Source organism: Petaurus breviceps, unplaced genomic scaffold (genome assembly GCF_028583685.1).
Source record: "Petaurus breviceps papuanus isolate PSGF00001 unplaced genomic scaffold, PetGlider_PUasm1.0 225, whole genome shotgun sequence".
Classification (NCBI taxonomy): domain Eukaryota; kingdom Metazoa; phylum Chordata; class Mammalia; order Diprotodontia; family Petauridae; genus Petaurus; species Petaurus breviceps.
In genome coordinates this window covers 3,889,431-3,901,617 of record NW_027185889.1, presented here as the reverse complement: position 1 = coordinate 3,901,617, position 12,187 = coordinate 3,889,431, and the positions used below count along the sequence as shown (strand labels likewise).

Sequence of the window (12,187 nt, the reverse complement as noted above, 5' to 3'; positions counted from 1 at the left end):
AACATTTAAAAATTAAAACTATAGCTCTTTCCTTTTAAGTACAATGAACTTTACTTTAAAACACATTGTCTCTGATTTCACAATTAAAATATTTCATAAGGTTTATTACAAAGTAACAAAGAAACTTGGAATTATTATTGAGAACCTCAGAGGAAGATCGGAAGCTGTGCTTAGAAGCAGTATTCGAGAAGTTGTCTGTAATCTTTAACTGTACTTTCTACCCCCATCCACCACTCCCCTACCCTCCAATAAATCTTGGTTTTTTGGTGATTCACAACAATGTGGGTGACAGTTGTTGCTCCAGAAGCTCTGGACTTTGGGGTTGAGTTTGTGATAGAGTGTGAAGAGGTTACTGAGTGATGCAGAGGAGAAGGAAAAGAAGAGGGGGGAGAGAGGGGGGAAAGAAGAGGAAAAAGAGAGTGGAAGAGAGAAAGGGAGGGGAAGAGAATAAAAGGAGAGGAAAAAGGGGTAGAAGAGGAAAAGAGGGGAGGGAGTAGAAAAGGAGATGAGAAGAGGGGGGATAGTAGGGGGAAGAAAAGAGGTAGAGGAGAAGAGAGAAAGGGAGAAAAGAGAATGGAAAGTGAGAGAGGAAAAAGGAAGAGGAAGGAGGAGAGGAGGGAGTCTACAGACCTTTTCTCAGAATTATATTTTTAAACATTTATAAAATAAAATATATAGGATTACAAGGGTAACCAATGTTGATGAAAATAAATATGTATTTTTTTTGTCATTCAAGTTTCCAGTTTCTCTGGAATCTATCCATTCTATCCAAGAATTTTTGGGGTTGATGGACCCCTTGCTCTAAGTACATTCAATGTCAGGTGCTCACAGTGAGTCCAAGGGTGAGCCAAAGTCAGGCAACCCCTACCTGTATAGCCAGATAGTGACATTGTAGCACCTCAGTTCTAGTGCTGACCCACATGAAACAAATACAAATTTAGATTCAAATACAAAATTTACAAATTTAAATACAAAATACAAAATTTAGAGAATTTTTTGAGCATTTTAAATTCCTGGCTAAACGAAGTCAATTGCTGAGCTCCAAGTAGCTTCCTCATGGGAAAAATAGCTACCTGGGGTATCAGGGAATGAAGACAGAGTCATTGCAAGTTTGGTAAGTGATTGAACTTGACAATGAGTGATTTTGTAACCTTTTCAACCTTCCTCATCTTGGCCTCCGAGTTTTCTAATCAAGCCCCAGCTAAAATACCTCCTTCTACAAGAAACCTTTCCTAAGCTCCCTTGACATTAGTGCCTCCCCTCCGAGATCATCTCCAGTTTATCCTGTTTAGATTTTGCTTGCACAGAGTGCCATATACTCTGTCCCCCCATCAGACTGGGAACTCCTTGGAAGTTGGGGTTGCTTTTGCCTTTCTTTCCATCCTTAGTGCTTACTGGAATGACTGGCACACAGTAGGTATTGAATATATATTTACTAATTGAGTGACATGCCACAGATAAGTTTGATGGACTACATAAGGTTTTTTCCCCTTCCTTCCCCCAAGTGATGGCTGTTTTATAAATAAACACAAAGATAGGATGAAGACATACTGTTTGCATGTATAAATGACAAAAGGGGACACAGACCTGAATAAGTGTAGCAGCCTTCTCCCTCTGTGCATGCAGGTCAGTAGTAGTACATGGTCTTTTTTTCATCTTGGTCTTCATAAGATATTTTCGCCAAGCTCTCTGTATCATCATTGCTGCCATATTTTTTTTATCACAAAAATTAACCTGTCTGTGAATGCGGTATCCTTGCCAGGGGTTCTGGATTACTATAGTTGCCTTCCTACTAAACACCAAAAACAAAGATGCTTTTAGTGGAAGAAATTAAAGAATGAAAATGTTTCCTCATATTTTGGAGTTTCACCTAAAGATAAATATATGAATAGGTAGAACAAGAAATGTTAGTGTAGATTCTGTCTTTATGGATTATTTATTCCTGGCAATGTTGAGGAACCTTGATAAGGCCATGTGCTCAGTTTGAAAAATTTGTCTAAGATACAGCTGTGTTGCATTATAGGCATGATATAGAGCTCTCACAGTAGGAAAAGAAATTTTAATTACTGAAATAAGAAATATTAATTTCGGTGTCCTGGAAGATTAATGTAGACAATGTTGTGCCATCAACAAAGTGATAACTGACTGGAGGATGGATAAAGACGGGCTACTTTACAAATGATAAAAAGAGAGGGGAACTAGTAAGAGACCAGATCCTTGTTATGGAAATGTCACATGGAAGGTATGGAAACTATAATGACTTCAGAAAATTAGGGGAGGCAGAACCAAGACGAACCTCTGGTATATCATAGAACTACAGAACTTTGGAACTGGTAAAAAGGTCATTAGAAGTCAAATCCAACATCAGGAGTCGTCTTGTTCATCTTGTTCAAACATAACCTAAAGCAGTATAGCAAACCAAAACAGAAATGGATTCCTGCCACAAAATATTGACTTAGAAAAACACAAATTAACATTATCTATGAATATTATGCTTTTATTGATTTTTGTTAAACATTTCCCAATTACAATTTAAACTGATTTCAGTGGTCTTATAGTTTATGGCTAACACTTCTGACTTAAAACATAAATGAATTCAATAACATCTCCAACAAGTGGTCATTGAGCCTCCAGTTGGAGGCCTCAAGCAATTGAGAAATCACTATATTTCAAGGTAGCACTTTCCATTTCTGGACAGCTCTAATTTGGGGGTAGTTTTCATTATACTGAGGCAATCTTAAAAATCTTCCTAAGACAGTTCAAATGGAAGAGATTCCATTTCCTGGTATGGCACTGGTATACTCTCCAGGTTTCACAGGCATACAATAATCTTGCTTCATTCAATTGGTGACTGGGAAAGCATGAGAGCATTGTCCATTATCCAGAACGCTGGCAAGCATGCAGTCATAATAAAGACACATAATACTGATGAACTTCTCCAGGCAACCCATATTCATAATGTTCTTCCACAAGCCTTCATGACTGACAGCATCAAAGGCCTTGGTTAGATCAGCGAACATTTTGTACAGATCTCTGTTCTGGACCTGGCATTTCTCCTGGAGTTGTCAAGCAGCAAACATCATGTGGACTGTTCCTTGACCCCTTTTGGAACCACACAGGCTCTCAGGTTGATGATCATCCTCCAGGAGAAGGATCAGTCTATTAAGGAGCACTCAGGAAAGAATCTTGCTAGGAAATGACTAAGAGAGAGATACCCCCCACCCCCTACCCCCAGGATTGTCACAGAACAACCTATTTTCTTTTCTTTTAGCTATATAGAGATGGATAATGGAGGCATGCTTGAACTCCTGGGGGATAACATCCTCTTGCCAAATAACACAGAAAATTTCAGTCAGCTTTTGTATGAGCAATGGACCCCTACCTTTTAAATCTCATTTGGAATAGAATCAGCACCAGGAGCTTTGCAATACAAAAAGGATCCTAATGGCATTCAAAACCTCTTCTTCAGTTGGAACTTCAGCTTGGGAGAGACTGACTTCAACCTGAGTTAAACAGCCATTGGTTTCAGCACTGATTGATGATGGTCTGTTAAGAACACTTATTGAAATGTTCAGTCTACCTCTCTAGGATCATGCCCTTATCACTAATCAATGCGGATCCATCAGCACTGAGTAGTTGAGATGCACCATATGTCTTTGGTTCATAAATAACAAGGCATCATAAAAGTGCTTTGGATTATTATCAGCATAAAATTGAATTTCATCTACCTTCTAACTGAGTCAAGAACCCTGCCTCTCTCTAAGCTTAATTTGCACTTTACTTTTAATAGTTAAATGATGCCTTCTTAGAGAGGGACAAACAATCCTTCTGTACCCTATGGAATCTAGAGATTCTGAATTTTTCCATCATTTTTGTCAAATCAATCTTGATGTTTGTGAATGTTCTGATGCAGATGAAAAAATGTGGCACTGTACACCAAATCTCTGAAAGTTGTCCGCTCCTTTTCTGTTCCATTGTTGTCAATAGTGTGTTGGTTCAACTTTCCCTCCAAGTTAGCAACAAACTGTCCCCACTCAGAGAAGGGCTCTAATCTGTTGACATTAAGTCTTCTGGTAGTCATCTTGCCTTGGGGCCACCACTTTTGTTGAATAGGAATATTTAACTTGGAGAGGATGAGTCTATAATCAATCCAGCACTCTGCACTACACTGACCTTTGTCACTCTAACACCCTGTCTGTCTCTTCTCCTAACAATGATATAGTCTATTAAATGCCAATGTTTATTGCAAGATTGCATCCATAAAGTTTTATTGCTTTTAAATAAATGGAAGACAGTGTTGGTGGTGAGGTCATGGGATGCACAAGTCTTCAATAATAAGTGACCATGCTGCTGCTCTTTCTGACTCCATTACTCCCAAGGACTCTCTGTCATGTCTGGTAGTCTGTGTCTTCTCTAGCATTAAGTCACCGAGAATTATAAGCTTGTTCTCTTTTGGCATATTGATGATCAGGGTTTCCAGGTCTTTCAAACCTTTTTGTGATCCCATCAGGGTTCATCATGGTGGAAAAATAGGCACTGATGATGGTGGCATGGCATTTTCCTGTAAGTAGCTATGGCATTGTCATAAGCCTGTTATTCACTGTTTTTGATGGACTAGATTAGTTTTGATTACAAAACCTACACCAACTTCAGGATGCTCCCCTTCACTATGGCCACTCCAGAAAAAAATGAGTATTCAGCTCAGACTTCATTAAGCTGGCCTTCATTTGTCACCCTTGTTTCATTCAGGACTTCCATTTGAATGTGAAAACTGTTGAGTTCTCTAGCAACAAAAGCTGTTTGTTTTTCAGGTCTACTAGATTTTGCATTGTCCATAACTATCTGCACATTCCTTGTACTGATAGTGAGTGGAATCATCTTTGTAACAGACTGTGTGTGTGTGTGTGCGTGTGTGTATGTGTGCATGCGTGCATGTGTGTGTGTGTGTGCTTTGACCACAGGGTAGGATCCCCACCTGACATGGTAAGCAGGCCAGGATGGGGTGAAGCAAACAATTCTTAGGGTACCTTAACTAGCCCTTTCTTTACACCATGAAGTTAGCAGTGGAGTTCTTTAAAAAAGGCTGTTCAGATACCCAAGGGGCTTCTAAATCCTATTTGCTACTTATATCCAGTGAGAAGACAACTTTATGGACAGGGTCACCTATAGGCATGGTTGTGACTACAGCTCCCAGTGTATCTGCACCTGCTGTTTCATCATTTGCCTGTCACTACATGGTATGGGTGTATCATTCATGGCAGTGGTATAGGGTGAAAGCAGAGAACTACAGTAAGGGGCAGTGGTATTTAGATGAAATGTGATCATGGGGTCTTTTGGTTTTGTTTAACTGATCTTCTTACAACTGGAGGGTTCAATGCAGGAGGAGATGTATGTATGTATGTATATATGTATGTGTGCGTATGTATATATAAACATACATATATATATAAAGAAAAACATGTGGTATAAAAATGAAGGAATCAAATTTTTTTTAAAAGAACAAATAGTGGTAGAAATATTAACAATAAATACTAAGGACAAAAATGGATTTTTTAAGATATTGTAAGGAAAAGGATAGTTTGATGATCATGAATGATAAAGAAAATACATTTTCTCATATTTTGCTTCTGCTTTCTCTACCAAGGAAAATAATTTTTGAACTACATAAGAGAGATGAGAGAACAAAAAGCTATAAGAGAGTGTTGAAACATGAGATATATAGAAAGAGAGTAAGAGATCATGTAGCTTCCATTAACAAGTTAAAGTAAATAGGCTCAGGGGCCCTCGAAGGTATCATATGAATTGGTGGAGGTAATTGTTGGAATACTGTCAGTGATCTCTGAAAGATCCTAGAGAATTTGAAAGGTACCATACGTCTAGAAAGTGATAAATGTTTGGATTAAAAAAAGGAAAGAATATGACGTCTACAAATTATAGGTTATTAAGCCTAAACATGGTCCATATGCTTCTGTAATGGGAAGTGATGTAACAACAGGGTTAATAGAAAGGGGAATAGGGAGGAACTAAAAGTCACAATGAGAAGGAAAAGTTCTAGAATTATTACAAGAATAGTTGGTGAACACAGAAATGGAAGTGGTGATCACCAAGACCCCAGCATGGCTTCATCAAGAACAAATTATCCAAGATTAACTTTATTTCCTTTTTCCATAGGCTTCCTAGAATGGTAAATATATTTTACCTAGATTCTAATGAAACATTTTGCATAGTTACTCATGCTATTTATGTGGACAAGATGGAGAAATGTGGACTATATGATGTATAATTAGATTGACTGAGAACTAGTTGAATGTCCACATTCCCCCAAAATTAATCATTAATTATTAAATTGAAAGGATGTCTCCAGTGGAGAAAACCCAGGGATCTATGGTTGGACATGTGCTCTTTTACATTTGTATAAGCGACTCGGTTAATGGGAATGATTATATGCTTATTAAGTTTTCAGATTATAAAAAATTAGGAGGGATAGCTAACACATTGGATGATAGCATTAAAGAAGGCCTTTATAGAATAGAATGCTGAACCAAAGTAAATAGAGGAAACTGAATAACGTAAAGATTTACACGTGTTAAAAAAATCTACTTCAGAAGGACAAAATGGAGAAGACTTGATAGCAGTTCATTTGACTAATAGTTTTAGTGGACTGGAAGTTTAATATCAGTTAACAATGTAATATGATAGCCAAACAGCAACAACAATGTAATTCCAAACTGCATTGTGTGATATACTTTTCAGTACTAGAGAAATGATAATCACTCTACTCTGTATAGGTCAGAAAATATCTAGGGTTCAGTTACAAGAACCAAAATTTCAAATTGATATTGATAAGCTGGACAGTCTCCAGAAGAGAACCAGATTGATGGAAAGCTTGAGATCATACTTTATGAAATTCAGGTGAAAGAATGGTAATGTTTAGCCTGGAGAAGAGGGAGGACAATTCAGCTTTCTTTACATATGTGAAGGGATGTCAAATAGAAGAGTAATTTGGTTTCTACCCAGTCTAAGATGCCATAACTATGAGCAATGGGGTATAAGCTATGGAGGGCAATTTAGGATTACTAAAATGGTTTGTTTGTTTGTTTTTTACCAATTATAACTGTCAACAAGCGAAACTAGCTACATCTAGAGGCAGTAACTTCCATATTACTGAAAGTATTCGAGGGAAGACTGGGTGACCACACTGGAGGTATTAAATTGTAGAGTTTATGTTTAGTTTTGAAAGAATAGTGGGTTAGATGACCTGGGAGGGCCCTTTCAACACTGAGATTTTATAATAGTTCATGATTTTTTTTCTTAAGTCACCATCTAATCTGTCTCCCATCTTCCCCCTCTAATCCACACTACTTCTCAAATAAATAAGCTTCCTAACGTATCAATATGATCACTTCACTTCTCAGTCTAAAATTTTCAGTGACACTCAAATAGCCTAATCAAAAAAAAATACAAATTCCTTTTCTTAATAGTTAAGGCATAGACATTAAAGCTATAAATCCACCTCAAGTTACTTTTCCAGATTTAAACTATTTCTCTTTGTGAATTTTGAATTCTAGGAAAACTGGAATACTCATTATCCTCCAGTCTTGTCCTACTCTGTCCTGCACCTCCCTCTATATCTTCCCCCTCAAACCCAAATAAGGAATGAACAACTTCCATGCATGCTATGGAAATCTTTCTCTTACTTTAAATTACAATTATATTTCTACCTCCTCCGTGAAACCTTTCCTGATTGCCCTAGTTGAAAGTTATCTTTCCTTACAAAAATTCCTTTGAAATTGCACTTTGGAAATCTTTTTACTTAATAACATTTATACTTATTTGTGTATATTTTATCTCTCCAATTCAATTAAAAGTTCCTTGAGGATAGGTATGGTACTTCATTCAGAAAAATCTTGTGTTGGTGCTTCATCTTAGTGTGGAGGTAATTTTGAGTATCAGAAGGCAACAAAATCTCTGGTGGGTTCTGATATGTGAAAAGGGTTTTTGTGCATGTTCTCAAGGACAGACTGACTGTGGCCCTAAGACTTATTTTGGTTAGTAAAAATAATATGATAATGATTATCATCATGATGGATAGCATTTTAAGGTTTGCAAATTGCTTTACATGTTACCTCATTTTATCTCAAAACAGATGAAGAAACCAAAGTTGAGAAAAGTTAAGAAGAAAGAAGTTCATTTTTAGCAGTTGGGATTCTAGGTCATGAATCAAAATGAACCAAATGCAAATAAAATCTGGGTTACCCACTTGTACTTTCAGAGTGATAAGTTGCATAGTAGCAGAAATGTATGTAGAAAGTAGTAAGAATAATGGTTTTTAGGCTATCTCTAATTACTAACTAAGCAATCAGTACTCAGTGTAATATCTAGGTTGAAATACCAGTGAACTGACACATTACCAGAGAAATTAAACCACAGGTATGTGGGTATTCTCACTACAAATGAAACCAGAAGATAAAAAAAGCTGTGGCTAAATTGAAAGAGGGCAAAAGGGTTTTCCTTGGAAAAGATAATAAATAGGTGGCTAAGTTGGTTTCATTATATTTCCAAAGGTAAAAGAAAATAATTTCATGAGATACTTGATTATTTCACTTTGTACTCACAATAAGCATAAGTAAAAGTTTAACATAAAAATAACTGGGATATATCCACAAATATTTTTACAGCAGGTGAAGTAGATAAATTCTAATGAAGATCCTGATGACATGCTTCAAATTGACTCAACATAAACTTTGATGACTTGTTGATTTCAATGTGAATTCAATTCAGCTAAACTCTAAATGAAAGTGCTTACCATGAGCAAGGTACTATTATAAGTCTTGGGAATACAAATGAGAAATAAGAGGGGAAAATGTTCTACTCTTAAGAAGCTTTCCATCTCCTTAGGAAACATAACATGTACATAGGTATGTAAATATGAACTAGCCAAAAAGGAAAAGATGAAGTTAACCATGGTGAAAATCTTGGCAAATATATTTCAGAATCAAGAATGAATGGCATCAAAGTCCTACAGAACTATTCAGAAACCTCACAACTTCTGTAAGTTGTTTTTTTTTAACAGTATAAGATTGTTTCACATGCAAAAACATCAACAAAAATTAATTATAGTTCAACAGAAAAGAAATTATCGGTTACTGATGTGGGAGTTGTTTCAGAAATCATTATCAGGGAGGGATCAAATTATCATCTAGTTAGAGTAAAAATATGTAGTAATATATGTGTGTATGTATTGTAAAAATCTAAAAGGAAGATGATGAAAAGACATTGCATGATCAGAACCATGCCAATTCAAATTGTTTAAATAAACTATGAACTCTGAAACACTGGAAGAAGAGAAAAGAAAAATGTTGACTATATCACCATCACCTTAGAAAAATTTAGCTAATAAAAAATCATCACAAAATTTTAAAAAATAGGAATTACCTCACAAAGAACTCAATCTTTTTGTTCATTAAAAAATATGGGAGTCAAGAGCAATACCACCATAGAAAACAAGATTATTTGTTAAAAACAAAAAAGCAGAGAATCAAGGACAAGTGATATTATTTATAATCTTATGAAACTTATGATTAGTATTGTCATGTAAAATTACCTGATAAAACAATGACAAGCAACTGAGCAATAATAAGTAAGCCTAGTATGAGATTGGGCTGCTTTAAGTTTATGCTGAAAATATCTGTATATTAAATTAAAAGACAATAAATAGATGTGATCTAGCACAAGGTTACTACCTTATCTCTGCTGATCCATTCTCATAGGTTCTGATAATGAAATTCTGACATTTGGATTTAATGCCTTAATATATTATATTTGCATGTATATATTTACATTAGTATATGTTTATATGTGTATATATGTATGTGTAACATATTTGTAAAAATATGTATTACATGCATATAAAAAACAAACAAAAATCAGGGGCAAATGATATTAGTTATAATCTTATGAAAATTATGAGTAGTATTATAAAGTAAGAAAAAGCACCTAAGCAATAAATCATACACACATATTATATATGTATATATGTATACACACACTCATACACATATACTTATATAAAATGTGAGGCAGTAGTAATGTTGTTGCTGAGTCATTTCAGTCATATCTGATTCTCTGCAACTCCATTTAGATTTTCTTGGCAAAGACACTGGAGTGGTTTGTCATTTCCTCCTCCAGCAAATTTTATAGACAACTGTACTGAGGCAAACAGGGTTAAGTGACTTGCCCAAGGTCATAAAGCTAGTACGTGTCTGAGGCTTCATTCAAACTCAAGTTCTTCTGACTCCAGGGTTGGCCTCCTATCTACTGTGCCACCTAGCTGACTTAATAGTACAGTTATCCCTTCTACATTGGAACTTTCCCCAACATTTCCCCATCATGGCTTTGCTACATCATGGGTTGGCATAAGAAATCAAATGGATTTTTTTTTTTGCTTTTTGGAGGGCGATTGGGGTTAAGTAACTTGACCAAGGTTACATGGCTAGTTTTTTTGTGTGTGGGTGGGTGTTAAGTGTCTGAGGCCAGAACCAAATTCGAGTCCTCCTGACTCCGGGCCAGCACTTTACTCACCACACCACCTAGCTGCCCCTAATCAAAAGGAAATTTTGTGGTTGTTTTATGGAATTCACAGACCACACATGAAGGTCATGAGGCACAGAAAAAGTTTAAAAATTCAGAAATGCATAAAATATCTGTAAAATATTATGTAATATCAACATTTTATCTTTTAATACCATAATAATTCAGACTTCTTCTCTTGTACTAAGGGAGGGTCAAAAAATTTTATGTGGATTTTCAAGATCATGGGGGTGCCTCATCCCTAAACCCTGCAATGTGGAAGAGATGTAATACTACTTAATATGAAATGGGTAAGAATGGATGCTCCTGGTGAAAAAACAAATGGAGAAAATTCAATGCATGAGGCAAGATTAATTTAGAAATAATCAAGAATTGATTTTTAAGATACCCCTAAAAGGGAAAAATTACAGAATAGAAGATTATGTGTGATACTGTTACAATAAAAAGGTGGGTGAAAAATACATCAATAACTATGGGGCCATATTCTGCTTTTTCATCTATATAAAATATTTGAGGATGACCAATGTATCTACATCAGTCAATGGTCTTAAGGATATCCTTGATAAAACTAGGATAAGGGAGCAGATAATCTTTTAGAGATGATTTTCTATATAGAGTCAAATCTTTCTAATTTTATCTTACTGAAAGGTAGAGAGAATAATACAGCTTGCTGTATATGTTGTTTGTTAATAACAAAAAGTATCCTCCTATAATGACCCCACAAGGGGCCTCTGGATTATTAATAAATAATATTTTTTTCTTAATATTGTGTGGATAGCAGTGTATTACACAAGATAATCTATTGGATATCTGGATAATCTATTGGAACCCACTCTCTGGCTGCTTTTTTCCAGCCATAAATATCTCTGAAGAAAACCTTTATGCTGCTTTTTTTTACACACAAATTCTTTGTTAGTAACAAAGCGTGCTTCCACCTGTCATGAATTTTTGCTTCTTTGGTGACATTCAAATTTTCATTCTTTAGAGACTGCCATACACTTTGAATTCCATACAGCATCACCTGAACGATGTTGCTCATTTAAAAAGATATGACTGCTTCAGAAGGAAACAATGCCCAACTTCCCACATTCTCTACCTCCTTGATTCTAAAGTTTGTTTAATGTTCATTCCTAGAGTGCATCCAATATATGTGTACTGATTGATCAGATCTTTGGGTTATCCAATGACTTATATGTTGGAGTGAAAAATAGCTGTTAACCTATTTTCTGAATAGTTAGCCTCTTTTGAGGGATTTGATGTGATAATAACACATCTTTTGAGGGATGTGTTATTATTAACACATAACAAATGTGTTAATTATGAAGACATAATTAACACAATGTCTTCCAAAACCAGGAAAAAATGGAGTATTTCGATATCTCCAGGGAATCCCTCTTCGATTTGGGCTCTGCATGAACATCTTTTATTACAATGGTAATGACCTTTAGTGAGTACACAGCTATTTTATACCTCACTTCATACGAAAAATCGGAGAATCATTTAACAATGTTACTGACCACTGAACATCCTGGTCCCTTCCCTATCTTTTAGGCTCCTTACTCTCCTCTATATACTACCATCACTCAGTGACATTGGT

At 35.8% G+C, this 12,187-nt stretch overlaps 1 protein-coding gene across 1 annotated transcript in view; it reads right to left on the bottom strand.

Moving 5' to 3' along the window:
* The window catches only part of LRRIQ1 (leucine rich repeats and IQ motif containing 1), a 308,516-nt gene that overhangs the window by 168,725 nt on the left and 127,604 nt on the right, over positions 1-12,187 (bottom strand). The window contains exon 18 of the mRNA XM_069095103.1: positions 1,588-1,792. Coding sequence (XP_068951204.1) covers positions 1,588-1,792 — 205 coding nt within the window. The remainder of the gene's footprint in view (positions 1-1,587; positions 1,793-12,187) is intronic.